The sequence below is a fragment of the Microcebus murinus genome, chromosome 14 (assembly GCF_040939455.1).
Source record: "Microcebus murinus isolate Inina chromosome 14, M.murinus_Inina_mat1.0, whole genome shotgun sequence".
Lineage (NCBI taxonomy): Eukaryota > Metazoa > Chordata > Mammalia > Primates > Cheirogaleidae > Microcebus > Microcebus murinus.
In genome coordinates this window covers 70,318,651-70,344,983 of record NC_134117.1, presented here as the reverse complement: position 1 = coordinate 70,344,983, position 26,333 = coordinate 70,318,651, and the positions used below count along the sequence as shown (strand labels likewise).

The window sequence follows — 26,333 nt, the reverse complement described above, 5'->3', positions numbered from 1 at the left end:
AGTGTGGCGCTTAGCGGGTACCGGCGCCCGGAAGGTCAGCGTGTGAAGGAGGTGGCGGTAACAGGGGGTGTCCCGCTGTTACTGAAGAGCAACTGCCCAACCCCGGCCTGAGGCAGCGGCGGGAAGAGACAGGCAGTTTGCTGAGACACCATGGAAGGCGGCGGGGGCAGCGGCAACAAAACTACAGGGGGGCTGGCCGGCTTTTTCGGAGCCAGCGGAGCCGGTTACTCGCACGCGGATTTGGCTGGCGTCCCACGTAAGTATCGGGCCTAGCTTACTAACATTTCTGAATGGTTCCTGCGTCTACACCGAACAGGAGGTGTCCCCTGGTTTTTTGTTTTTGTTTGTTTTTTATTTTGCTGGCGTTCTAAGTCTCGTGCCTTTTTTTTCATCCCACACGTTCGTGTGTGTTGGGCCGTACTTGACTCTTGGGTTAAGAGTAGAGCCTACCTCTGGAAGTAAATGTATTCCAAATAGCAAGCTTGTGGTTAACTTTTTAGCTCAAAGTGACATTCTAAATCCCAAAGCAGCCGTCCGGGCAAAACTCTCTAGTAGTGTACCTAGGTGAGAAATATGTGTGTGTGTGTGTGTGTGTGTGTGTGTGTGTGTGTGTGTGTGTGTATGTATGTATATATATATGAGTTGGGACAAGCCGGGAAGCCATCTGGAGAAGCTGGGAAGTAACCCTGACTTTAAAGGTGATTTATAGACATGAAGAAAGAAGCCAGGTAGGTAAGAATTATAGGAAAGGAAATATGCACAAGATCAAGGATGCAGAGGCAGGTATACCCTGCCTTAGATCTCCGCAGTCCATATGTATTCCAGGTCTTTGGGCCTTTGTAACTGTGGATGATATTCAACTGGATAAATAGAACTTGGACCTAAAGATAATAGGCAGCTGATGGTGGTTAAGGCATCTACAAAAGTATTTTCTATCTTGGGAATCCTTGTAATATTTCTCTAGGTCTTTTACACTCAACAACAACAACAACAAAAAGTCCTTTCATGTCCCTACTGTCACCTGTGTCAAAACTGAGTCTAGAACACAGTTTTATATTAGTCTTAGAATCTCTTGAGTTTGTGAGCACAGAGGGTACTTACTACCTTAATGTGACAAAGTATTGTTATGTTAATTTGATTAAGATTTGATGGTTAAGTTGAGAGACCAGAGGATGAACACCATTCATTGAGCCCCTACAATGTGTCACTACTTTCTAGATGCAAGACTGCAGTGGTTTAAAAAAAAGTTATTTCTTGTTTCCATGGAGCTTATTTAATACTGAGGTGAGCCCATTAACATAAAAACGTCACAGTTAGTGATAAATGCTATAAAGAAAATTAAAACAGAATCGTGGGGTGATGATAGGAGCAGGAAGCCATTTTAGAGTGGGTCAGGAAAAACAACTCAGGGGAGTTGATATTTGAGCTGTGACCTGAATATGATATAAATGCTTGGGAGGCAAGTGTCCAGGAAAATGGCTAGTGCAAATGCCCTGAAACAACCTTGGCATGTTTGAGGAACAGCTGTTAGGCTGATGTGTCTACAGAGTTATAAGGGAGTTGGAGTGATAGAAGATGATGAGATCAGAGAGGCAAGGAATGGCAGCTAATGTATGATTTTATAAACCATGGCAAGGAGTTTATATTTGATTACAAGTTTAGAGGGAAGCCATTAGGACTGATTTGCTTTTCGGAAAAAAGAAAAAGCTAGGCATGGTGGCATGTACTTGTAATCCCATCAGCTCAGGAGACTGAGTGAGGCAGGAGGATTGCCTGAGACCAGGAATTGGAGGCCAGCCTGGGCAACAAAGCAAGACGTGGTCTCTTAAAAAAAAATCACTCTAGTTGGTATGTAGAAAGTGAATTGAAGGGGTGTTAGATAAGAGTTTGTTGCCATGAGATTTTTTTTTTTATTTATTTTGAGACAGGCTAATTTTTCTATTTTTGTAGATATGGGTGTCTTGCTGTGTTGCCTAGGCTGGTCTCAAACTCCTAACCTCAAATGATCCTCCCACCTCAGCCTCCCAAAGCACTGGGATTACAGGCATGCACCACCTCACCCTATTGCTGTGATATTTGATGGTTGGACTAGCATAGTAGCAAGAGAGATGCCAGTAAATAACACAATTCAGAATAAATACTGGAAATGGAACTAACAGAGCTTTCAAGTGATGAAAAGATGAGAGTCATGGGTAATGCATAGATTTGTAAACAATCAACTGAGAAACAGAAGGATCCAAAGATTAAAATTTGGGAAAGTTGATTTCCTTGACAGATTCTTTGGTTTTCAAAGATAGTGGAATTCAGCTCTGGCCCTCTGAAAGTTCGCATTTTCTTTTGCACTACCCATCCCTGTGGTAATGACCCAAGAATTCTCAACTCTTCATGCTAAATCAACTGTTAGCACTAACATCTGAAGGAACTGTCTTGAAATATGTATATATAACGCATACACAGAAACCAAACCATGTGTTTCCCGTGGAATTGATTCATCTCTTACAAATCTTATTTTGCAATTTTCAGGGTTATCAAGCATTCTTGTAGTAAAGAAATTAGCTTTATGATTGGCCTGGGCTATGCTTCCTGCTAGTTTGATCATTTGATCTGTGTGATTGCCAGTATCTAATTGATGTTAGAGCCTGAGCCACCAGTGCAAGACCTGATATGGGATTGAGGACCCCAGGATGAGTCAGCCCCCAAACTGACTGATATGGAAGATAAAACAGGAAAAATTTTCACGTTCAGTGAGCCTGTAAAAATAGCAAAACTCATGTAATAATGACAAGGTAAATTAACTCTAAATGAAATAACTTGGAGAATTTTGTAATATGACATTTTGTTTTCTCTCTAGTAACTGGTATGAACCCTCTGTCTCCTTATTTAAATGTGGATCCACGATATCTCGTACAGGTAAGATTAAGATTTTACTAGTTTGGTTCTTTATCTTACCATTTTTTTAAAAAGCCAAGTACTTATGCTGATGAACTATGACATACTTCTGGAGGCTCTAAGTCCCTGATCTCCATTCACCCTTTTTTCCTCACAAACTCTAGGGATTTGGCTTACATCTCTCTCAGTTAACTCCTTTCAAAGGTTTATTTTTTAAAACTAACAGAGAATTAATAAAATGAAAATACTGGGGTAGGTAGTTAACAAAGTTTGTTTTTAAAGTTGTTTGCAATGTCAGGGTACTGGACTAGAACCTCAAAAGCTTCAAAGAGTAAAATCTCTTTGAATCCAAGATATCTTGAATATCTCAGGAAAGCAAAGTTGATTTAACATGTGAAAATTAATGTACTATGCCATACCAATGTATAATAAAGCATTGGAGGAACAAATACAGGACAAGAACCACATGGTTATCTCAGTAGCTTCACAAAAAGCATTTTAAAATATCCACCACCCCTTTTATGATTTAAAAAAACACTCAAAGTAAATAGAAGGAACTAGAAATAAAAATAAATGGACTTCTTCAGCCTGATAAATGACATCTACAGAATATCCAAAGCTAACTTTATACTTAATGGTGAAAGACTGAATATTTTTCCCTAGATCAGGAACAAAACAAGCATGTCAACTCTCTTCACTTCTTTTCTACATTGTCTAGCCAGGGCAGCTAGGCAAGAGAATGAACTGGCATCTAGATTATAAAGGAAGAAGTTAAACTATCCATTTGCAAATGATCTTATCTGTAGAAAATTGTAAGGAAACCACCAAAAACTATTAGAACTAATAAATACATTTAGTAAAATCACAAAATACAAGATCAATATACATAAATCAATTACATTCCTATACAGTAGCAATGAACACTCCAAAAATGAATTGCAAAAACAATACCTGGCCCTCACGGTGACTCATGCCTGTAATCCAAGCACTCTGGAAGGCTGAGGCGGGATGATCACTTGAGCTCAGGAGGCAGAGACCAGCCTAAGCAAGGGCAATACCCAGTCTCTCCTAAAAATAGAAAAAGTAGCTGGATGTTGTGGCCCATGCCTGTAGTCCCAGCTACTCAGGAGGCTGAGGCAGGAGGATCACTTGAGCCCAGGAGTTTAAGGTTACAGTGAAGCCACTGCGTTTTACACAGGGTGAGAGAGCGAGGCTCTGTCTCCAAAAAAAGAAAATTCCTTTACTAATGATGTCAAAAAGAATAAAATACTTAGGAATAAATTGAACTATAGTGCAAAACTTAACATTCTGAAAACTTCAAATTAAAGACCTATGACGGTCTTTAAAAAATGGAAAGACATTCCATGATCTTGGAAAATTTAATTGTTAGAATTACAATACTCCCCAAATTAACCAACAGATTCATTGCAGTGCCTATCAAAATCTCAGCTGACCTTTTTGCAGAAATTGACAAGCTGATCCTAAAATTCATATGGAAATTCAAAGGACAGAATAGCCAACAATCTTGAAAAAGAACAAATTGGAGGACTTATACTTCCCAATTTTAAAACTTACTACAAAGCTATAATAATTAAGACATTGTGATATTAACATGAGAATAAATCTATGAATGAAAACAAATTCAAAATCCAGAAATAAACCCTCATGTTATTTACAGTGCATTTGTTTCCAGCAAGGGTGCCTCGATAGTTAGGTGGGGAAAAAATAGTCTTTTCAACAAATGATGCTGGGACAACTAGAATTCATACACCAAAGAATGAAGTTGGACTCTGACCTTACACCATATACAAACATCAACTCAGAATGCATTAAAGTCTTAAATGTAAGAGCTAAGGCTATAAAACTCTTAGAAGAAATCATATGTGCAAATAGTTGTGACCTTGGGTTAGACAATGATTCTTAAATGTGACACCAAAAATAAGTGATCAAGGAAAAGTTGATGAATTGAATCAAAATTTTAAAATTTTGTGCTTCAGACAATACTATCAAGAAAGGAAAAAGACAACCCATAGACTAGTAGAAAATATTTGGAAATTGTGTATCTCGTAAAGGACTTGTATCTTTAATGTTTTAAAAACTCTTAAAACATTAATAAAAAGACAACCCAATTATAAAATGGACAAAGGGTTTGAATGAGATCTCCATGAAAATGGAAATATCTATTTGAATAGGTATCTCCATGAAGATACACAGATGTCCAATAATCACATGAAAGGTGTTAAATGTCATTAATTAGAGAAATGTAAATCACAAAAACACAATAATATACCAGTTCACACTTGGCAGAATGACTATAATCAAAAAGGCAGGCAATAACAAGTATTGGTGAGGATGTAGAGAATTTCAGCCTTTATACATGGCTGGTGAGAATGTAAAATGATACAGCTGTTTGGGAAACTAGCAGTTTCTCAAAATGTTAAAAATAGGGTTACCTTATGACCTGGCAATTCTACTCTTAGGTATACCCAAGAAAATTGAAAATGTTCACACTTAAGTTGTGAATGAACGTTTGTAGTAGCATTCATTATTCATAATAGCTAAAAAGTGGAAACAAACCAAATGTTCATCAGCTGACAAATGGATACACAGAATATGGCTTACCCATATAATGGAATATTATTTGGCAATAAAAAGAATGAATTATTGATACATGCTGTGACATGAGTGAAGCTGGAAAACTTGCCAAATTAAAGAAGCCAGACCATATATTGTATAATTCCACTTTTATGTAATGTCCAGAATAGGCAAATACATAGACTTGGAAAGTAGATTAGTACTACGTAGAGTTGAGGGTAAATGGGCAATGACTGCTAATGGGTTAGAGGTTCTTTCTGGGGTGATGAAAATGCTTTGAAATTCATTGTGGTCTCAGTTGCACAACTGAATATACTAAAATCCATTGAATTATACATTTTTAATATGTGAATTATATGTCATATAAGTTATGTGTTAGTAACTCTGTTAAATATATTTTTTCGGAGTAATGGCTAGATCTTTTTGTTTCAAAGCTGAATAACTAACAGCATCTGACAGCTGCTCATTTCTTGTTTGGGAAATGTGTTCAGATTGAAGCTAGTTGATGATTAGGACCTCACCAGTTTCAAGCTTTTATTGCTTTTGTAGGAAATGTTGTTTAAATGTTATCTTTTAACACTGGGTGTTTATTGATTCTTATTTTAAAAGTGCCCTTCTGTGAATTGTTTACTCAGAATTTCAAAACTAATAACATGTATTTTGCTTAAATGTTGAATCCAAACTTGAAAGGTTTTACTCTAGCTCTAGTTATAAATACAATACCATTGTGACCCAACATTGCTGCTTAAGGCTTATTAAGGTTAGACATAAGATTCTGTAGGCAAAGAAAACAAATCGTGACTTCTTGCTTCATGGTAAACATTTATACTGGCATCTTCTCTTGGAATACTAGAGGGACTTCAGAATTGAAAAAGTGTTATGTACATTTCATTGTGTCTGTTATTACAAATAATCATGAAAACCCTAAATTTAAAGATGATACCTTAATAAAAATTACGTTTTGTGAAACATTTTTCCATACTTTTGAAGGTTAGGCATTTTAAATAGTACCTGTAAACTCACCATAATGGTGGTTTTTGGCAACAACTATTATCCGAGGCACTCTATGTAGTTTCTCTTGATAGTACTTTTGTATTGTCACTGCCCTTACATCCTTACTGAAATGTTTTAGAAAATTACATTAAGTAATAAATCTTCCTCTTGTTAGCCCAAATGAACATCTGGTATAAAAACAAGGAGAGTTTAAATATTTCTAATGTCCATAGTGTCATCCTCTTGAAATTATGTAAAAATTTCATATAATCTTAGCCTTCTGTTTCAGCGGGTACTTTGATGCTCATTCTTGGATTCATGTCTCTTCTGTGTTAGCAAACCCTGGTACATAGGGTATTTTAGTGACACTCATGTCCTAGAGTGTTAGCAGTACAAGTGTAAGGAGAACTTTTCAACATATCTTCCTTATATTCAGTGTATTAACATACTTTGATATTGACCTTATTTGTATGTGAATTGATATGCATTTGCTTGAAACCCTTGTAGTGTTTTTATAATGGTTGACACTAGTTGAAGAGTGAGTTGGTGCTGACATGTACTAGCTTGATAGTGTTCATCACAGCCATTTTCCTTTTATTTTCCTATTCTTGGTGATCCATTTCTGGATTGAAGGATAATTAAGTGCCTTATCTGATCAGATATAGCATTTCTAAAAAACCTCAAACAAGAAGCACAATTTAAAACTAAGTCATTAATTTAAAAGTCAAGAAGCACCCAACATTTACAAAACTGTATACAGTGTACATGACATGGGATCTATTCAGAGTTTGCTTGTAATTGCCCAACAGACTATTTTTGTGTGATGAGAGTAGATGTTCTTGTTTACTTATGCAATTTTTGGTGAGAATGTGTATGTACACAAGCTATAAATCAAAAACCAATGCAGAGCTACAGTTTCCCTGATGAGGAATCATTTGCTGACATTCAGTATTTGGCACGGGGATGTGGGAGAAGTGTTACTTGTTAATGGCCTCTACTGTGTTAACTGTGGCATGCTGTATGGTTTTTTGTGGGTTTTTTGTTTTTTTGCCACGGGTGTATACTATCCATCACAGGCTTGCATTAACCATTTTTGCATGGAAAGCTTGGCAAAAATGAATTTGTTTTTCATAAAGGTGTATTGACTGTTAAAATTGATCATATTTTGCTCTTAGAATACCATTTCTCAACCTAAGATTTTTGAGTGACGTTCTAGGGGTTGGTTCATCCCAAATTTTGTGTATGCGTTTACTAGAAAGAGGGTTTATCTGGCTTTCAAAGATTATCAAAGGAATATATGCCCCTCAAACAGTTAAGAATTATTAAGAGGATAATTTGCTCTTGCATAACTGATCCAAACTGTTGTGCTTAAATTGGTTTTGCTCATTTTTCATGATCATTTGGTTTTATTATAGTAAAATGATGCTCAATAGTTGGTACAGAATGAAAATTTCTTTCCTGATTGATAGCCTGTCAGCTGTTACTTCTCACAGCTTTCAGTGTGCCTCTTTAGAGCTGTCTTTTCTAAACTCTCTTGCACTGTTGCTTCAGATTTACACATTACATACAGCCTGTCAGATTTACTTTATGAAGAAAACAAAGTTCTGAATGAGAATCCCTCTCAGAACTAAATCTGTGTTTTATATTTCATTTCACTTTGATTTAGGTGCTGCTATTATTGCAGAAAGGTTTATTTTTGTTTGAATAAGTATAGTTGAGTTTGAATTAATTTAAGGTTTTACTTTCTGTAAAAAAAACTACTTAAAAAATGTAAATACAAGCACTCAGCTTGGTTTTTGTTATTATCCCTTCAGGATACAGATGAGTTTATTTTACCGACTGGAGCTAATAAAACCCGGGGCAGGTTTGAACTGGCCTTCTTTACCATAGGAGGATGTTGCATGACAGGTAGGTGTAATAAATTTTTTCTTAAGTGTCTCAGTCCAAGTAGTTGCTCTCGAAAGCAATTCCAATATTGTGTTCAGGATTTTTTAAAAAACATTGTTATTTACATTATTCATCTTTTTCTATTAGACATTAAAAAGAATCAGATGAGCAGTTTTGTTTCTTTGTTTTATCACAAAGCTGTATTATTTGGATCAACTGTTAATGATTTACCAGGGGCTGCATTTGGGGCAGTGAATGGTCTTCGGCTAGGATTGAAGGAAACCCAGAACATGGCCTGGTCCAAACCAAGAAATGTACAGTAAGTCTCATACAATCATCTGATTTAATGATGTTTAAATACTAACCTCTGCTTTGTTGGTTTGATGAGTATAACCATGAGATTATGTCTTTTTTTTCTGTTTTTAATCTTACTAAAAAAGGAACCAAGGAATCAGATTACTAAATCGATCCCTTTTAAATGAAGTGATTTTTTGAATCAGTGTCCTTCACTTAGCTAGTGCTACCGTAACCTAACTTCTCAGGTATACCTGTTCCGTTCTTCAAGCCTATATGACATGCTTTCCAAATTGCCAAATTACTAATAATGAATTTTGGATTGTTTAGGGGCACACAGAACCATAGGACATGGTAATCGAGATACAGGAAGCATGTAAGGGTGACAGCTAGATCTGCTGTCATTTAACTTGAACTTCTTACTGATTTCACTCTCTATTTCTGAAATGGAGAGCCAAAGAAATTTTAAATAAAATTCCTATAACTTAAAGGTAGTTACAAGAGGATAAGACAGTCTTGTCTCAAGATCTTGAAGTTTGCATAGAAGGGAAAAATACAATTAAAAGAGTTGGAAGGTGTATATAATTGATATCTTCACCTTACATAAGAAATAAACATAGCCAGTCCCCGTTGATATTTTCTCAACAATATGTTGTTCATTTTTGCACATTTTTATGCTTCATGTAACTGGAATCAAGAGTGTGTGTTCCTCCATGGCTCTAAATTTTGTTTAGGATCCTTTAACCTCCACCTTGCTTACGTGGAGTCCAGCCAGCAGATGGCAGCAACTGTGCTAGAATTAGACCTTAGGAAACTTGAAGGCTTGTCAAGTTTTCTATATTCCTGTTACTATGTGGATTGTTCTTGCTTTACCAGCCAAGATCCTTCAATGTTTTTATTATTTGTTCCTTGCTTCAATTATTTCTTTTTTAATTTTTGTGTCATGAAGAATTTTGAATTATACACCAATAGACAAAATACATAGTGTGATGAATATCTGTGAACCTTAATCCATCCTCAACAATTGTCAGCCATGGCCAGTTGTGTCCCATCTTCTCCTCCTCTCCCATCTTTTTGAGACAAATCCCCATCATCATATTAAATATGAATTTGGAAATAGAAAGTCTCTTAGAAAAGGTAGCCTGCTTTCTTTCTCAAAATAAAAATGTTATTAAAAGCTTGTTATAAATGAAAAAAAGTGACAAACTTAAAATACATTAGTGAATACATAACATAATTTAAAACAATATACTTCTCTTTGTAAACATTACTGCTTTTTTAAAACAACCTTTTAGGGTTGATACAAATTTTTGTTTATAAAGCATTAATTAAATGAGTTCTTTAATTAATTAAATTGAATGAATTCTTTTAGTCTTTGTTACTGTACTTCCATAATTTCCAGCAGTAGTCAGCTGTCCGGACAGAACCATTCCTGTGATGGTGTTACACTGCTGGGAGAGAAATGTCTTGTCTTCTTCATCCAGTTGTCTCCGTCACTGTTCTGGTGGCATCTGGCACTGGTGCAAGGCAGAACTGTGCTTCCTTGAGAGTGTGCTAAGCATTCACTTTGACTGCTTAGTTCTAGGCTGGGAGCAGACACAAGATGTGTTCTAGTTAAATGGCTGAGTCCTCTGTAATTCTACTTTATATTCTGTACTTTCATATTCTTTACTTTGATTCTTTTTAATTGTTTGGGTTTTTGTTTTGGGGGTTGTTTTTGGGTTTTTTTGGGGGGGGGCCTTTTTTTTGGACCTCTCGGTCCACAAGACTCACTCCTGTAATCCCATCGCTTTGGGAGGTCAAGGTGAGGGGATGACTTGAGGCTAGGAATTTGAGACATGCCTGGGCAACATAGTAAGACCCCCATCTCTACAAAAAATTTAAAAACTACCTGGGTATGGTGGCACATGCCTATAGACCTAGCTACTTGGGAGGCCAAGACAGGAGGATCACTTGAACCCAAGAGTTTGAGACTACAGTGAGCTATCATCACACCATTGCACTTCAGCCTAGGCAGCATAGTGAGACCCTGTCCTCAAAAAAATTTTTGTTTTGCCCAGGCTAGTCTCAAACTCCTTGTCTCAAGTGCTCCCCCTCCCTAGCCTCTAAGTAGCCATCATGCCCAGCTATCTTTAATATTCTAAGTATATACTCCCCTCCCAAAAAGAAAATCAAGTTAGCATGTCATAGTTACAGTGGCATTTCTTTACATAGATCAGTATGTAAACCTCTTTATAAAATACATTCCAGGCTGTCATTCAAAGCCTTATATATTTAATAAGTATTTAATAATTTTACAACATCAGTAATAATAAGAATTTTCCTCAGTTGTTGCCTAGAGTCTCGAAAGTTTTAACCTAACCGCCATTTATATACTGTGAAAGGCATCCTTACTGAAATCCAAGTAAGTATCAAGATGTATCTTAAAATTAAAACTTTGGAGCTTGGGTCTAGGCATTTTAAATAGCTACTATTATGGGGGAGTTATTTTTGTTTTTTTAAGATTACCAGAATTAAATAATGATCCTAAATATAAATTCTTTCTCTCTTTTTGCCCTGGTAGGATTTTGAATATGGTGACTAGGCAAGGGGCACTTTGGGCTAATACTCTAGGTTCTCTAGGTAAGTAGAGATCTCATTTGATAATTAATTGTTAACACAACGAATGAATGTGCAAATGTATCATGAACAATTTGATCAACCAAAATTCTGGTCATAGGTTATGAAACTATTATGTTTACATTCATTCTGGTGACTTAATGTATTATAGATACTGCTTAGGGAAAGATCATGAACTATGTAATAAAATAATCGACGTACTAATACTATTTTTTAATGTTTTCAACCTTTTAAACATTCACACTCTCCTTTCCAAGCAGGACACAAAATAAAATCATGTTTTAACTAAATGAAATTCAAATAATTTAGGTCCAGAGCAAAGAGCTTTGTATGTTAGGCAAGGTTCAAGGTTCTGCAGTGAGACGTGTTAGATTTATCTAACCCTCTTGCTGTGTTTTCATAATAGCTGTTCAGTAGTCTGTTTACCTGAGTAGATTTCAAGGACCTAATTGCCAGAGTTGCAGTAGGTCCTTTGTAGATAATGAAAACCTGTGCAGTTCTAGGAAAGGGGTAATTTAGTAGTGCTTAGTCAGAACAAAATGCTTTTATACGTCATATCATTTATGAATGATTGGCTCTTTTGATTACTGATGACTTATAATAGCCCTCTTATGGCACTTATCCCCTATCATCCAAAGTTTTCATAATTTATGAACTCAAAGTCTGGAAATCTTAAATTGTGGCAGATTAAATAAGGGAAAATAGAGACAACTCATTGAAAACATAGAAGAGGCTTCTATTGTGACACAGTAAGATCCTAGCCTTATCATAGGACTTGGAAGCAATACATTTTCATACCACAAAGCCAGTTTCACATTTTGGATCCTAATAAATGGCTGCTTCAATAAGTTGCTCCTGGCTGCATTCCTTCCACCCTACATAGTCCCACTCCTCTGTTCCTTTTTAATTGCTTATATACCTAGACTAATCAGCTGTCTTTGTCTGCCCAGGACTTTCTGGGTTTTGGCACTACAAGTCCCATGATCCAGGAAATCCCTCAGTCCTTGGCAAACTGGAATGGCTGGTCATTGTTTGTCTTACCATTATAATATAATCAATCACAATGTTCTGCTCATGTCAGTTTCAGTTAAATAAATTAAACGGGAAGATGAGCTTTCATAGAAGTATAAAATACCACAGCAGAGGAGTTGTAAGGCTGAGCGTGGTTTGCAGGGAGTGGTCAAGTGTAGCTATAATTTTAAAAAGGGTAAGAAAAAAGTTTTAACATACTCATTCCTGATAGGAATCTGTAAAGGTATAGAAGGGTGGTTTGAGGGAGGATCTTTTGAAACTAAATGATACTAGTGTTACAGTTCCTAATGTTATGAGAATCAAATCTCACATTTTTTAAAATTATATTTTTTTTCTTATAATAGAAATACATGTGTGTGTTTAATCCAAAGTATAGCTATTCTGGGTAACATATAAATGAAATTTTAAAATATTCTTCATGGGAATTCCCTATGGTACTTTCCAGAAGTAGCTGCTATTAATGTTTCTTCTGAATCTTTCCAGACATTCTTTCCATAGCCAGTCAGTCATATACTCATGCATACATGTACCTGCTTTACATATTAGTGAATACAACTCTTCATGATTTTTGCTTTACGGACTATATAGTATCATTCTATGGAAACTCCATTCTGGATCAATCCAGATGGTACAAAATGCTCTTGATGGATGGGCATTTTATTTGTTGCCAAGATTTTGCTTATTAGAAACAGTGTTCTAATGATCACTCCATATATCTTTGGATAAATTTATCTAAATATTGCCATACTGACTTTGTGTGTTGGAAAAACAAACTTTTTCCCCCTCTGCTCTCACACTACAATAATCAACACAGAAGGCTTCTATGACCAGATATGTGGGGCTATTTCTCCACTTACCAAGTAATCAATTTTGTAAGTGTATACCAGCTGTGTTTCTTCTAATTCAGTTCAATTCCAACACTATTTGGAGATAGCATCGGGCCACACCGGTTAAGGACTCAGTTCCACAAGACTGAGCCCCACTTCCGATGCTGATTGCAAACCCCAGGTTATTTTGCTTGTGCTTCTGACTAATCAGCTATAAATTGGGGTTCCCAACCCCTTCCCTGGGTTTGATTGATATACTAGATGGGCTCACAGAACTCAGAGAAACACATACTTAAGTTTGCCAATTATTAAAAAGGATATTTTAAAGGATACAAATAAACCAGCCAGATGAAGGGCTGCATAGGGTGAGGTCTTTAAGGGTCCCTGAGCACAGTAGCTTTCATTCCCTTGGAGTGGAAGTATGCCACCCTTCCAGTACATGGATGAGTTCTCATTTACCTTCCTGCAAAGCCTCCATGAGTTCAGCTGTCCAGAAGCTCCCTATACTCCATCCTCTTGGGCCTCTGTTGGAGAATTCATTGGGTAGGCATGACTGAAGCATGGCCAACCATGTAGAAATGTGATTGGACAAAAAGGGAGTGATCTAATACTAGTAGATTGGGGAAATCCAGCAAGGATTGTCTGTTTAGATTCTTGGCCTTTCTGTGTAATGTTCATTCCTTCTGGGTATGGGGCAAGACCCCTCCTGAAATGGGGGTCTTATGACCTACAGTCAGACAATGTAGGTCAAAGAATTTCTTTATGGGCAGCTCCAAGACAGAAAGGTGGGGGGAAATTATATTTTTAGTTTCTATGGCTTGCCTTGGGGAGAAAAAGGATTGGGTGAAATTAGGGAAGAAGGAATTCAGAGAAAGATTCTGTTTCCTGAGGCCTAAAGCAACCCAACATTATAACAAGGCTTTCACCTTTATTGCTCTAAAGCTGTTCCGAAGCTGCTTCAGAAACAAAGGACGAAGGAACAAATACTTTAACAAGTGATGTGCTTATGTTTTAGTCACTTTAGAAATAGTAAGGGCTGTGGGAGTTACAAGCCAAGAACTATGGATGAAAGCCAATATATTATATTCACTTTTTTGTCACTGAGTACATCCATGTCCCCTTTAGCATTGCTCTATAGTGCATTTGGTGTTATCATTGAGAAAACACGAGGTGCAGAAGATGACCTCAACACAGTAGCAGCCGGAACCATGACAGGCATGTTGTATAAATGTACAGGTAAGTACTATTGAATTGAGACCTTTCTCTTAACACATTTGATGTATGCTTTTTGTAATCTGTGGTTTTCAAGGAAACTATACTTTTTTGTAGTATTATCTCATGTTTTAACTTTGTCCTTATTATGGTTTGTTTTTGTTTACCCATAACACAGTCTACCATCTTAACCATTTTTAAGTGTACAGTTTAATAGTGTTTAAGTATATTCACATTGTTGTGCACCCAATCTCCAGAACTTTTTCATCTTGTGAAACTGATACTGTATGCCCATTAAACATTTCCTTATTTCCCCCCTTCCCCCTAGCTCCTGGCATTCTTGTACTTAATTTTTCTCAATTTGGTTTGTTTAGGTGTCTCATATAGTGGAATCAAACAGTATTTGTCCTTTCATGACTGACTTATTTTACTTAGCATAATGTCCTCAGGGTTCATCCATGTTTTAGTGTGTGTTAGAATTTCCTTCCTTTTTAAAACTAAATACTATTCCATTGTATGTACGTATACCACATTTTGCAGTTGTGTCTGCCGAGGGATGCTTGGGTTTCTTCTACTTACTGGCCATTGTGTATGATAATGCTATGAATATGGGTATGTAAATGTCTCTTCATGATCCTGCTTTCAATTCTTTTGGATGTATCCCTGAAATGGGATTGTTGGATCATATGGTTTGTTGTTGACTTTTTTTTTTTTTGAGACAGAGTCTTGCTTTGTTGCCCAGGCTAGAGTGAGTGCCATGGCATCAGCCTAGCTCACAGCAACCTCAAACTCCTGAGCTCAAGTGATCCTCCTGCCTCAGCCTCCCGAGTAGCTGGGACCACAGGCATGCGCCACCATGCCCGGCTAATTGTTTCTATGTATATTAGTTGGCCAATTAATTTCTTTCTATTTGTAGTAGACAGGGTCTCGTCTTGGTCAGGTTGGTTTTGAACTCCTGACCTCCAGCAATCCGCCCGCCTCGGCCTCCCAGAGTGCTAGCATTACAGGCATGAGCTATCACACCCGGCCTTTTTTTTTTTTTTTGGAGACAAAATCTTGCTCAGTCACCCTGGGTACAGCCTCTTCTGTAGCTAGGACTATAGGCATGCACCATGATGCTTGGCTAATTTTTCTATTTTTTTCTTTTAGTAGAGATGGGGTCTTCCTCTTGCTTAGGTTGGTCTCGAACTCTTTTTTTTTTTTTTTTTTTTTTTTTTTTTTTTTTTGAGACAGAGTCTCGCTTTCTTGCCTAGGCTAGAGTGAGTGCCGTGGCGTCAGCCTAGCTCACAGCAACCTCAAACTCCTGGGCTCAAGCGATCCTCCTGCCTCAGCCTCCCGAGTAGCTGGGACTACAGGCACGAGCCACCATGCTTGGCTGATTTTTATATATATATATATTAGTTGGCCAATTAATTTCTTTCTATTTTTATGGTAGAGACGGGGTCTTGCTCAGGCTGGTTTTGAACTCCTGACCTTGAGCAATCCGCCTGCCTCGGCCTCCCAGAGTGCTAGGATTACAGGCGTGAGTTCTCGAACTCTTGAGCTCAAGCAGTCTTCCCACCGTGGCCTCCCAGTGTGCTAGTATTATAGGCATGAGCCACCATGCCCAGCCTTGTGGTTGATTTTCAACATCAAAAAGATGAGATTCTTTTCTGTACTTTTCATTCATTTTGTCATTGTTGTTCTTGTTGTTTTATCTTGGACAGACTAAGCAATAGAATATTCAGAGTTACTGGTTTTGTTTTAAACAATAATGTGACTTATGAAGTCAGCATGTTAAACTATCACAAGACACACACAAGGCCGAAGCCCCAGAATGACTTCCCCTTAAGTCAATTTAGACCATGTTATTACTGTGAGAATCGTACTCTACTGGGAGATCAACATCATGTTGCTGTCAAGGGTCAGATAGTTCTCTTTTGTAATAAGTTTTAATTAGTTTAGAAGCAAATGTCCACATAATGCCTAATTTAATTTTTTCTTAAGTTGATTCATCTTTGGTCACTTAACTTATTTTCATCAAAATAATCTATATAATTTTGAAAGTCAAGGTTATTATCTTTTTAAAACCTAAAAGATTTTAATGATGCGAAACAGTCTGCTGTACTTACCATCCTCACTGTAATTCCTTGTTCCCAAAGGCAGCTACTTTAATTCTTTGCTTTCTCAGCATGTTGCTAAATAACATGATTATCTTGCTATATCATGATTTTCCCATCTTGGATATTGTCTGTTGACTTCCTTCTAGAAAAGCTGTTACATCCTATAAGAATTACATAGAATGTGCTTATAGAAGAAAGGAAGTCACATACTTTGTATATGTCATCTTATTTACCAGTCTCTGAAGGGAGTAAACTGGTACTCCTTTGCTTTATATCCAAAGAAATTGAAATTCAGACGAATTAAGTTACTTTCACTTGCTCACACAGCTCTTTCATGGCCTAGTGCTAATCAAAGCCTAGTCTGACTCCAAAGCCCATTGCCTTTTTCACCTTACCAAATTGCCTCCAGGATAGAGAAATCAGGGAAATTTCTAGAAATGGGAAAAGGGGTAATAGCAGTTGAGCTGGGCCTTAAGGATCAACTGAATTTCAAATGTTTGGGGATGTGATATGCATAAGGAAGGTATGGGGGAAGGTCTAGAGAGAGTTTAGACTTAGAGTGGGGCAGGCTAGGATGAGAAGTTTAAAATCAGGTTGAAAGGCAGCATGTTGTCAGCAAAGGTTTTTGGACAGGGAGTATTTAGAATCATCCTTGGAGAAGATAAGTAAATAAGATAGAGGTAGAAGCCTAGAGTCAAAATGGTCAAGAAAAAAATATTACAGACGTTCAGGGTTTATGATAACGGCTTCAACTCAGATGATAGGTGGTTAACTTCACCTGACGAAATGAGGTGATGATGAGACTAGAAGGCGGCTGTTGCCTACTTTATTGTTTTCTGTTTTGTTACATTGTTGAAGTTATGTATGTGACTTTGAATAGCACCGCAGCTAGCTGTCTTGGGCTTCCTCATCACTGCCCAATCTATTCCTTACTTTCAGTCTCTTCCAGGCAAGACTAAACTCACTGAAATATCTCAGTTGTTTTTTAACTTCCTGTAGTACTGTGTCCTTTGAGGACTATTTTTGCCAGTGATTTAGTTGTTGGGGTGATTGCTTTTCTGAGGGTGGTAGGGATTGTCCCAAATCTCTTTGAGGATCTTAGGAAAGTTTTAGAGGGTTTAGTTATTAATAACATCTCCATAGACTGTACTCAGAAAAGAGTGTAAAAGTTTTAACTTTTTGGAAGCTACAATAAACACCTTCAGGCATATGATTAAATGAAAGTGCTCATATTTAGAAGTTAACAATTAAAGTCTAGTGCAGCCAGTTTCTTTACAGTGGCCTGTGAAGCTCTCTGGCCAGGTTCCCTGGCCACTTTGATTACTCCAGATTCTACTCCTCTTCCCGCTGCCTTTTAAACTTCAGGGCCTTTGTTCTTGCTGTTTCCATTTCCTAGAACGTTCCTTCCATACACCTACCTCACATGCTGCATCATCTGTCTGTCTTTGTTCAGATGTCTCCTCCTTGAGGCTTAAGCACTGTAGTACAGTTTTGCACATACCTTTTAGTTAGTTGTAGGATAAGTTGCTGAAAGTTAGATTACTTGAGCAAAGAATCTACATGTTTAAAATGTTAATAACTGATGCCAGATTGCCCTTCCAGGTACTTGCTTACGTTTGCCAGTGTTAAGTGTCATCTACCATTGCACTTTTTAAGCCAGTTGCTGAAAAATATTATCTTAGTGTTTTACTTTGCCTTTCCCTGGTTGCTTGTGAGATTGAGAAACTTCTATTGTTTAATGGTTGTTTATATTTCTTCCCCAAAGTGCTTTGTCATACCCTTACTCCCTTTTTTATTGGGTTATTGGTTTAACTGATTTGTTGAAGCATTTTATGTATCATGGGAGTTATCCCTGCTTATTATGTATTTTATATGAATTTTTACTAACTAGAAAATGTGGATGCTAGTAATAGAAATAAGTCATCAAGATGTTCTTTCTGGCATGTGAAGTACAATCCCAAAGGCCTGGCATTCAGTTTGAAGAACTGGATTTTTATTTACTTTGCTTTTGTAAACTGACTTTCTTATAGAGGGCATAGGATTAACATGTCACAGGGTTTGGGGGAGGGAGGGATCGCCCATATCTTTTGGTTTCTGAGGCTTTATTTCCTGAAAATATGTGGCTAGGCCAATCTAAGATTCTTAAACTTATTGATGATAATAAAACTATAGCTGTTCGTGTTCTGGTAGAATACTGGTCATTACTGAATGGATTCTCATGTGCCACAAGATGATTCTCATAATCTATTAAAGAATCGTTAGACCAGAACCAAAATCATATTATCAGAGTTATTCATTTAAATTGGCCTTTCATTGGTCTGACAACTATCCATTTTCTTATGTATTCTTATGATCTTTCTGTTTTGTTTTTTTTGAGACAGAGTCTCACTTTGTTGCCCAGGCTAGAGTGAGTGCCATGGCATCAGCTTAGCTCACAGCAACCTCAAACTCCTGGACTCAAGCAATCCTCCTGCCTCAGCCTCCCAAGTAGCTGGGACTACAGGCATGTGCCACCATGCCCAGCTAATTTTTTCTATATATATTAGTTGGCCAATTAATTTCTTTCTATTTATAGTAGAAATGGGGGTCTTGCTCTTGCTCAGGCTGGTTTCGAACTCCTGACCTGGAGCAATCCATCCACCTCGGCCTCCCAGAGTGCTAGGATTACAGGCATAAGCCACCTCGCCTGGCCTGATCTTTCTTTCTGTTAAAATATCTCCATATCTACTATATTGAAGCTTTCATTCTATGCTTCTTCCTTTTTTTTTTTTTTTTTTTAATCTCTATTTTTGGAGAGTACTTTGGGAATTGGAAATATTTTAGGTCGGCAGGAATTAGCCATTCCCTAAATGTGAACCTCTTTCTTTAATGGTTTGTGCTGGTGGTAAACTAAAAGAGTGCCTAAGGTCTTTTCCAAATCCATGAATCTGGAGGTTAGAGTTCAACTTGTATTCCTGCCACACAAAATTCATTTCTGTGCTCTGTCTTCTTGGGTTTATTTTAAACCAGAAATTTAATAAAAGATACTGATTTGCTTTTGGTAGAGTTATGTCAGTGTGTTGAGCTAAACTTTTAAACAAGCAAGTATAAACTGATGTTGGAATTCTAGGTCAGCAGCTTACTTACGTCCTCTGTTCCACAATTGCAATGGAAATTGAAACTACTTTTCTCTTGTTATAGAATTAATGAGTATTTTTGCTTTTTCTCTTCTGAGCCAAGAGCTTTCTCTTCCATAATTTACATTGAAGGTGTCGCAGGCTGTGTTATGTTATTACTGCAAGAAAGTCCTTGACATAGAAATTTAGACTGCCATTTCTTTTCGTAATATCAAATATTCAGCCTTTTCCTCTCTATCTTATAATATACTTTGGTGTGTCTTAAATTAGATGCTAGTTCAGTACATTCTTACATTCAGGGCTACCCTTAAGGAAATACCATAGAGGATTACCTTGTGTAAGAAAATGGGGAGTGGGGCCCAGAGTGAGGGCAGAAGGGCCAGGCCTCCTCTGGCCCTGCCGCCTTCCCACTCCTCCAAAAAGAAAAAAGAATATGGGGAGTGGCAGGGCTCAGCTGGAGCTTCCATGCCCAACCTTTGGTCTAGAAACACCTCCAATCAGCTCCAGCCATTTGCCAACATGCATAATTAATGTCTTCCATTTATTCAAAAGAAACTGGACTCTCATATTTTTGTGTGAAGTCTCTGGTTTTTTGAATATTGATTAGATCTTTTTAAACAGTGGGGGACAACAAAACTTGCTGTCTGGAATGCCACCCTTGTGCTGCCAATTAAAAGTTTAAATTGGACCCTATAGACTTCCAATGTGAAAGAATTGTTTAGGTTTTTAACAAGGGTGTTCTATGCCGAGGTTAAATTTTCTGTTTACTCTCTCGCTCTACTGGGAGCTCTGTTTTTGTGAGTACGTGTGCGTGTGTGTTGCAAGAAATACAAGCTCATGAGAGTAAAATTTGAAATGCAATCCATTTTCAACAGAAAAAGCCTCCTACCCTTAGATATCTGAGGAAAACTTGGATTTATAATCCTTTTGAGACTTCCTCTTATGTCTGTGGACTAAAAGTGCTACCTGATATTTGTGATGGGTAGATTACCAAAAAACTGAATTACTCAGCTAATCAGGTGACTAATGCATAATAAAGCAGTCAACAAATGAAGGTAACTTTCAGAGGTATAAATGTAGAATATATATAGTTAATTAAGCCATTTAAAGCAGAAGTGTTATGGAAAATTTGGAAATATTTCACTAGCTATTTAACCTTTTGAAAAGGGTCATCTTAGTACTGTGCTCATAGCAAGGTGTGGTGATGTGTACATGTAATCCTAGCTACTGGGGAGGCTGAGGCAGGAGGATCACTTGAAGCTCAGGAGTTATAGACCAGCGTAGGCAACATTACTGAGACCCTGTCTCTTAAAAATTTTTAGTTAAAATATTGTGCTAATCTATAAAGTTGTATATGGTGGTTATCACTTTATAGGGTTGTGATGCATTTTAAATGAAACAAGTCACATTAAATACTGCTGAAAGTATAATTCAGTGAATGTTAATTCCTTTTCTTAAAGCAGAATTTGATATTCGATCTTCACCCTGGCCATTTCAATCCAACTCTTAAGGCATTGATTATTCTTTAAAATTGAATGGTTAGTACATTCATGTTCATAACAGTATTATTGACAATAGCCAGAAGGTAGAAACAAACCAGCTGTCCTTTGTTTTGTGTTTTTTTCTTTTGTTTTGTTTTTTGAATCAAGGTCTGTCATCCAGGCTGGAGTGCAATGGCATCGTCACAGCTCACTTTGGCCTCCAACTGAAGCCATTCTCCTGGGTCAGCTTCTTGAATAGCCAGGTCTACACACACACCCACCCGGTTAATTTTTTTTTCCCCACTTTTTGTAGAGACAGGGGTCTCACCATGTATTACCCTGGTTGGTCTCAAATTCCTGGGCTCCAGCTATCCTCCCACCTTGGCCACCCAAAAGTACTGGGATTACAGACATGAGCCACTGCACCTGCCCCAAGTGCCCACTGATGAAGAGATAAAAAGTGTGGTCTATCCATAACAACAGAATATTATCCAGCCTTTTAAAGGAAGGGAATTCTGACACATGCTACAATATGGATGAACAAGGACAAATGCATGATTCTACTTGGTACTTAGAAAAGTCAAGTTCAGTGGCTCACGCCTGTAATCCTAGCACTCCGGGAGGCCAAGGGGAGGATCACTTGAGCTCAGGAGTTTGAGACCAACCTGATCAAGAGTGAGACCCTGTCTCTACTAAATATTGAAATATTAGCTGGGCGTTGTGGTGCACACCTATAGTCCCAGCTACTCGGGAGGCTGAGGCAGGAGGATCACTTGAACCCAGGAGTTTGAGGTTGCAGTGAGCTATGATGACACCACACCTCTGCCCAGGGTGACAGAGTGAGACTTTGTCTCAAAAAAGGGGGATTGGAATTGAACTCCTCCTCCTCATAGCTCCCCCTTTATGTAAAAATAATAAAAACTATAAATAAATATATGCATGTCAAATTCATAGAGATAAAATACAATGGTAGTTGCCAGAGATGGTAGGAATGAGGAGTTACTGTTTAATGGGTCCAGAGTTTCAGTTTTGCAAGATGAAAGAGTCCTCTGAAGGTGGATGTTGGTGATTATAGCACAACAGTTCAAACGTACTTATTGCTGCTGAAGTGTACACTTAAAAATGTTTAAGGTAGCAAATTTTACATGTACCACAATTTTGACAGTTAAACAGTCCCCCCAAAATGGTATTTAGTAGCCATCTCAGAAGTAGGTAAGGCTGTTCCTTTAAACCACGGGTCACCAACTCCTGCTGGGCAGCTGCCTTATCTGTTCACTGCCTGAATGCTAAGAATGTGTTTTACATTTTTTAAATGGTTACATTTTAAACATTATATAAGTGCCTACATAATGTCCTTTGATTTTCAAAGCTTAAAGTATTTCCTGTCTTGCCCTTTTAAGGAAGTTTGCTAATCTTGGCTCTAAAGTAATTGTAATTTGAATGTGTTAGCTCTGCCACTAACCAGCTCTATATCCCACTTAAATATTCTTGGCTCATTTTACTGTGTTTAGGTAATATTTGCCCTATCTCTCTGGAAGAGTTGTGTAAAGATCAAAAAGATAGAAGGTAAAACTGAAACACAAGTCTTATGTGGTGCTTTGCTTAGATCAACTTCCTATGCTTAGTTGATCAGAGTTGTTTAATTACAGAAAGCCTAAAGCAGGCCCTTAAACTTTTTATCATATCAACCAGTTGGGAAACCCTGGAATTAATGGAAACAGTTAAAATTAAAACATGGCTGGTATGTGATAAAAGGCTCCCCTTGAGTTAGGATTAGCTATGTGTGGTAAGTAAATCAAACACTGATGTTTGGCGTCTTCTTGCTGGAGATAACTTTTTTATCTGACCTTTAAAGAAGTAACTTTATTGATTTGAACTAAGTTTTTGTTGCATTTTGGTTAGAAAATAGAAAGCTTTCTGGGAAGTAAATTATTCTTAAGAAACACTTAATATGTTACTGATGTCCCAGAAAGCTTTAAAGCCTCATAGATCCCAATGTCTTTATGTTACCTAGTGTCTATGCCAAAGAGGATTCCCCAGAAAGCTTTTTATTTGATAGCTGAGAAGTGGTGTGAAAAACCTTCCACAAGGGCCAAGTAGAAACCATGTTCTTAAGACTTACAAAGCAAAGGGCCAACTAGAAGCAGTAATTTGCAGCTCTTTCTAAAGCAGTGAGCAGACTTCACACTCCTGCGAATCTGTTAATGAGTAGAGTTCCAGAGGAGTTAGGCTGAAGTTGACCATTTGGTAGAAAATAGTGTCTGCAAAATTGTGCTTTCAGTTACCTAAACGTTTGTCATTTTTCAACTAATGAACAGTGTGGTAAGAGCACCTTGGCTATTTCTTTGTTTTATGTTGATTCAGAATGGAGCTTACTACATTTTGGTTACCTGTTTGAAAGAACCCTCATTACACTGAAAGTTTAGGTCTAATAACTGAGCCTTTGCCACGTGGTTGCAGATACCTTTTAGGGTTTATTCTGTGCTTGATAGTTTATTTTTTCGACTTTAGGAATTTGGTCTGATTATAGTTTACTTTCAGCCCTATAGCTTTTTATTGACCTACTAGTCAAAAAAGTGGTTGATCCTAATTTTACTGAGCAGATTGTTTTAAGTTATTAGCAAGTTGAGTATACATTGAGTTACATTTTCCAATTTTTATAATTTTCAACCACATTGAATACAGTTGCAAATTCAACTGCCTAAAATACAGCAAGATGACATAAAGAGATGATATGAACTTTAAGGACATACCTCCCATTTACTTTGATTAGTGGTTTTGGTTTTTTTGTTTTTGGTTTTTGGGTTTTTTTTTAATGTTTTGGTCCCTCTACCACACACTTGACAGCTATTTATAGATGATGTCTGCAGTTTCTGTTTGGGTCTGTTTAAGAGAGATAATTGTGACACTTCATGAAAGCCTAAGAAAAATTTGAGCAGGTCAGCTATCAGAAGTGTTCAGACTGGAGAGATTCCTGGAGGCAGTGGTCCTTTAATCTATCAGCTGAAGCCATCTGGTAGGACACTCATTGCAGAAATGGTTAGTCCTGAAGTGTTTTAACTCAACATCATCACTGAATTTCACGGACTTGACTAACACAGAGCTAAAGGACCTCTAATAAGGCAACTCCTCCTCTCCCCCTTTGTCTCCCTGACACATGATGTGGAACAAATACACCTTAGGTACAGTGTTGGCTACCTGAAGTTATGGTCCCTACTTGTTTGTGGAGCTCCAAGAGAACATCATGTATTAAAAGCTTTGGGCACCTCCCATTCCTGGGGAATTTCTTGTTTTTTCTTCACTTCATAATGTTTATAAGACTTGGCATTTTATAACCACAAGCACTTGGGGCATTTTGTATTGTGAGAAACTTATTTGTAGCTTCCTCTTATTTAGACTTGGAGGAGACTATTTTTAAATAACTAATTGAAATTTTTGTTTCAGAATTTCAAATGAAATACCTATTGCTGATCTTTTACCACATGAAAAATTGTTCATTTGTTGTCAAGCAGAAATAGTTCAATGTCTAGTTCCTGAATTTCTTTCAGCTAGTGTGATGATGCTAGGTCCCTCACTGCTCATCACTTGTGGAAGATTGATGCATCAGTGTAGGAGTGGGGGCAGGTAGGGGTCATTAGCACCTGGCTGTGAGTTTTGTTATAGCCGGTCTTCTCACTATTGCTTCTCTAGCTTTCAAAGTTAATATTTGAAGGACCTGTCACCTGCTTACATTACAGCCTTAAAACCATTGACAGTGTTAGTGAATTTCGAAATTATATGACTATCAGGAAATGATTGAGGTCGGAACTTCAGTAATAAATTGCTGTTAGGAACAAATTAGAAAGTGAAACAAAAATTGTGAATATGAAAATATAAAATTGTATATGGATTAAGTCCTGGTTTCCTTTGTATTACCTTTAAAACTTATTCTCCTGTTTGAGATGGAATATTTATTTTAAAATGGTGTCTCTCCATTTTACAGTACTTATTAAACCCTTTGATGCTAGGGTGCTGTGCAGTATAAGTCTATTTCAATTTTTTTTTTTTTCCTTCTCTCCCAGGTGGTCTCCGAGGGGTAGCACGAGGTGGTCTGGCAGGGCTAACACTTACCAGCCTCTATGCACTATATAACAACTGGGAGCATATGAAAGGCTCCTTGCTCCAACAGTCACTCTGAAGGTTTTGCTAACTTATGAATGGAGGACACTTCAGTAGTCACCCAGATCAATTTATCAGTCTGTCTGGAGTTATTCTCTTCTACCTACAATTAATTTGAAAAATTGGAAATTCTGATTTGCTGTGATGACGATCATGGATGGTTGACCAGGACTGGCACTCTTTCCAGCCATTAGTGGGTTGAAGCCAAAACCCTTTGGTGGCTCACTGAGTAACGTGGTTCTGTTCTCCTTCAGAGAAGACCTTGCACCTACCTGTTTTCTCTCCTCCCCCCTGAACTGGAAAACCACTTACTCCCAGAATTCAGGGCATGCTTGTTGTCAATACTATATCAGCAAGTCTGTTCATTTAATGACCAGAAACTGTAATGTTGCACTGTATTCTGAATAAAGGATAAAAATAGAACCAAAGTTGTAACTCTAAAATAAGCATGATGTCTCCCTTTAAAAGCATCTACCTGGGTATAAAGTGAAAGTACTCTTGGAATTTTTTTCTGTCCCAGCTAGGCCAAAAACACAATGTGTTTTCATATTTGGGTTGAAATGAAGGGCTATTGCTGGCATTCAAGATCTTTCTCCAGTCGAGCTGACACTAAACATCAACGTATTTCAGGTTAACCATTACTCAATTAGTGTACTAAAACCATCTGTCCAGCAATCATGCTTAATTCTGTACATATGAAGTCACTCCTTACTGGGAATAATTTAGAGCTGGATGTTTTTCAAGAAGCCTTGGGGAAACTAAAGGAAATAAGGGTAAGTTGTCTAATTTCTGAGTTTGTTTCCACAGAATGAAGCTAATCTTATATAACTGCACTGTAGGTTGCACACATACATAATACTATACTAAAAACCTGGTAGCTATATGTATGAAAGAAAACAAGGGCCTTTTTGGGTGCATCTAATAAGAGGGAACCCCAGCTTAAAGGCACTGAAACTTAGCTGAAGTTTAAAAAAAACAAAACAAAAAACTAAGTTTTTAAGAAAAGACTGAAAATGGAGGAATAATATACCTGTTCTTTGCTATTTGATTCATAAAATACATTGCTATTAGTGAACAGAATATACAGTTTATATGTTCCAATTGTTTCTCAGTTGTACTCTTAACCAA

General features: G+C 37.4%; 1 protein-coding gene and 1 non-coding gene across 2 annotated transcripts; both read left to right on the top strand.

The window, feature by feature from the left end:
* The first annotated feature begins 18 nt into the window (after positions 1 to 18).
* Positions 19 to 25,633, top strand: TIMM23 (translocase of inner mitochondrial membrane 23). Its single transcript, XM_076010225.1, has 7 exons — positions 19 to 256; positions 2,852 to 2,910; positions 8,292 to 8,385; positions 8,599 to 8,683; positions 11,222 to 11,280; positions 14,262 to 14,372; positions 25,109 to 25,633. The coding sequence occupies exons 1-7, from the start codon at positions 151 to 153 to the stop codon at positions 25,222 to 25,224; spliced, it is 630 nt and encodes a 209-aa protein (XP_075866340.1). The 5' UTR covers positions 19 to 150; the 3' UTR covers positions 25,225 to 25,633.
* LOC142875799 (small nucleolar RNA SNORA74) lies at positions 10,056 to 10,259 on the top strand. Its single transcript, XR_012923084.1, has one exon. It is a non-coding gene; the product is annotated as a small nucleolar RNA SNORA74 (small nucleolar RNA).
* Positions 25,634 to 26,333: the final 700 nt, after the last annotated feature.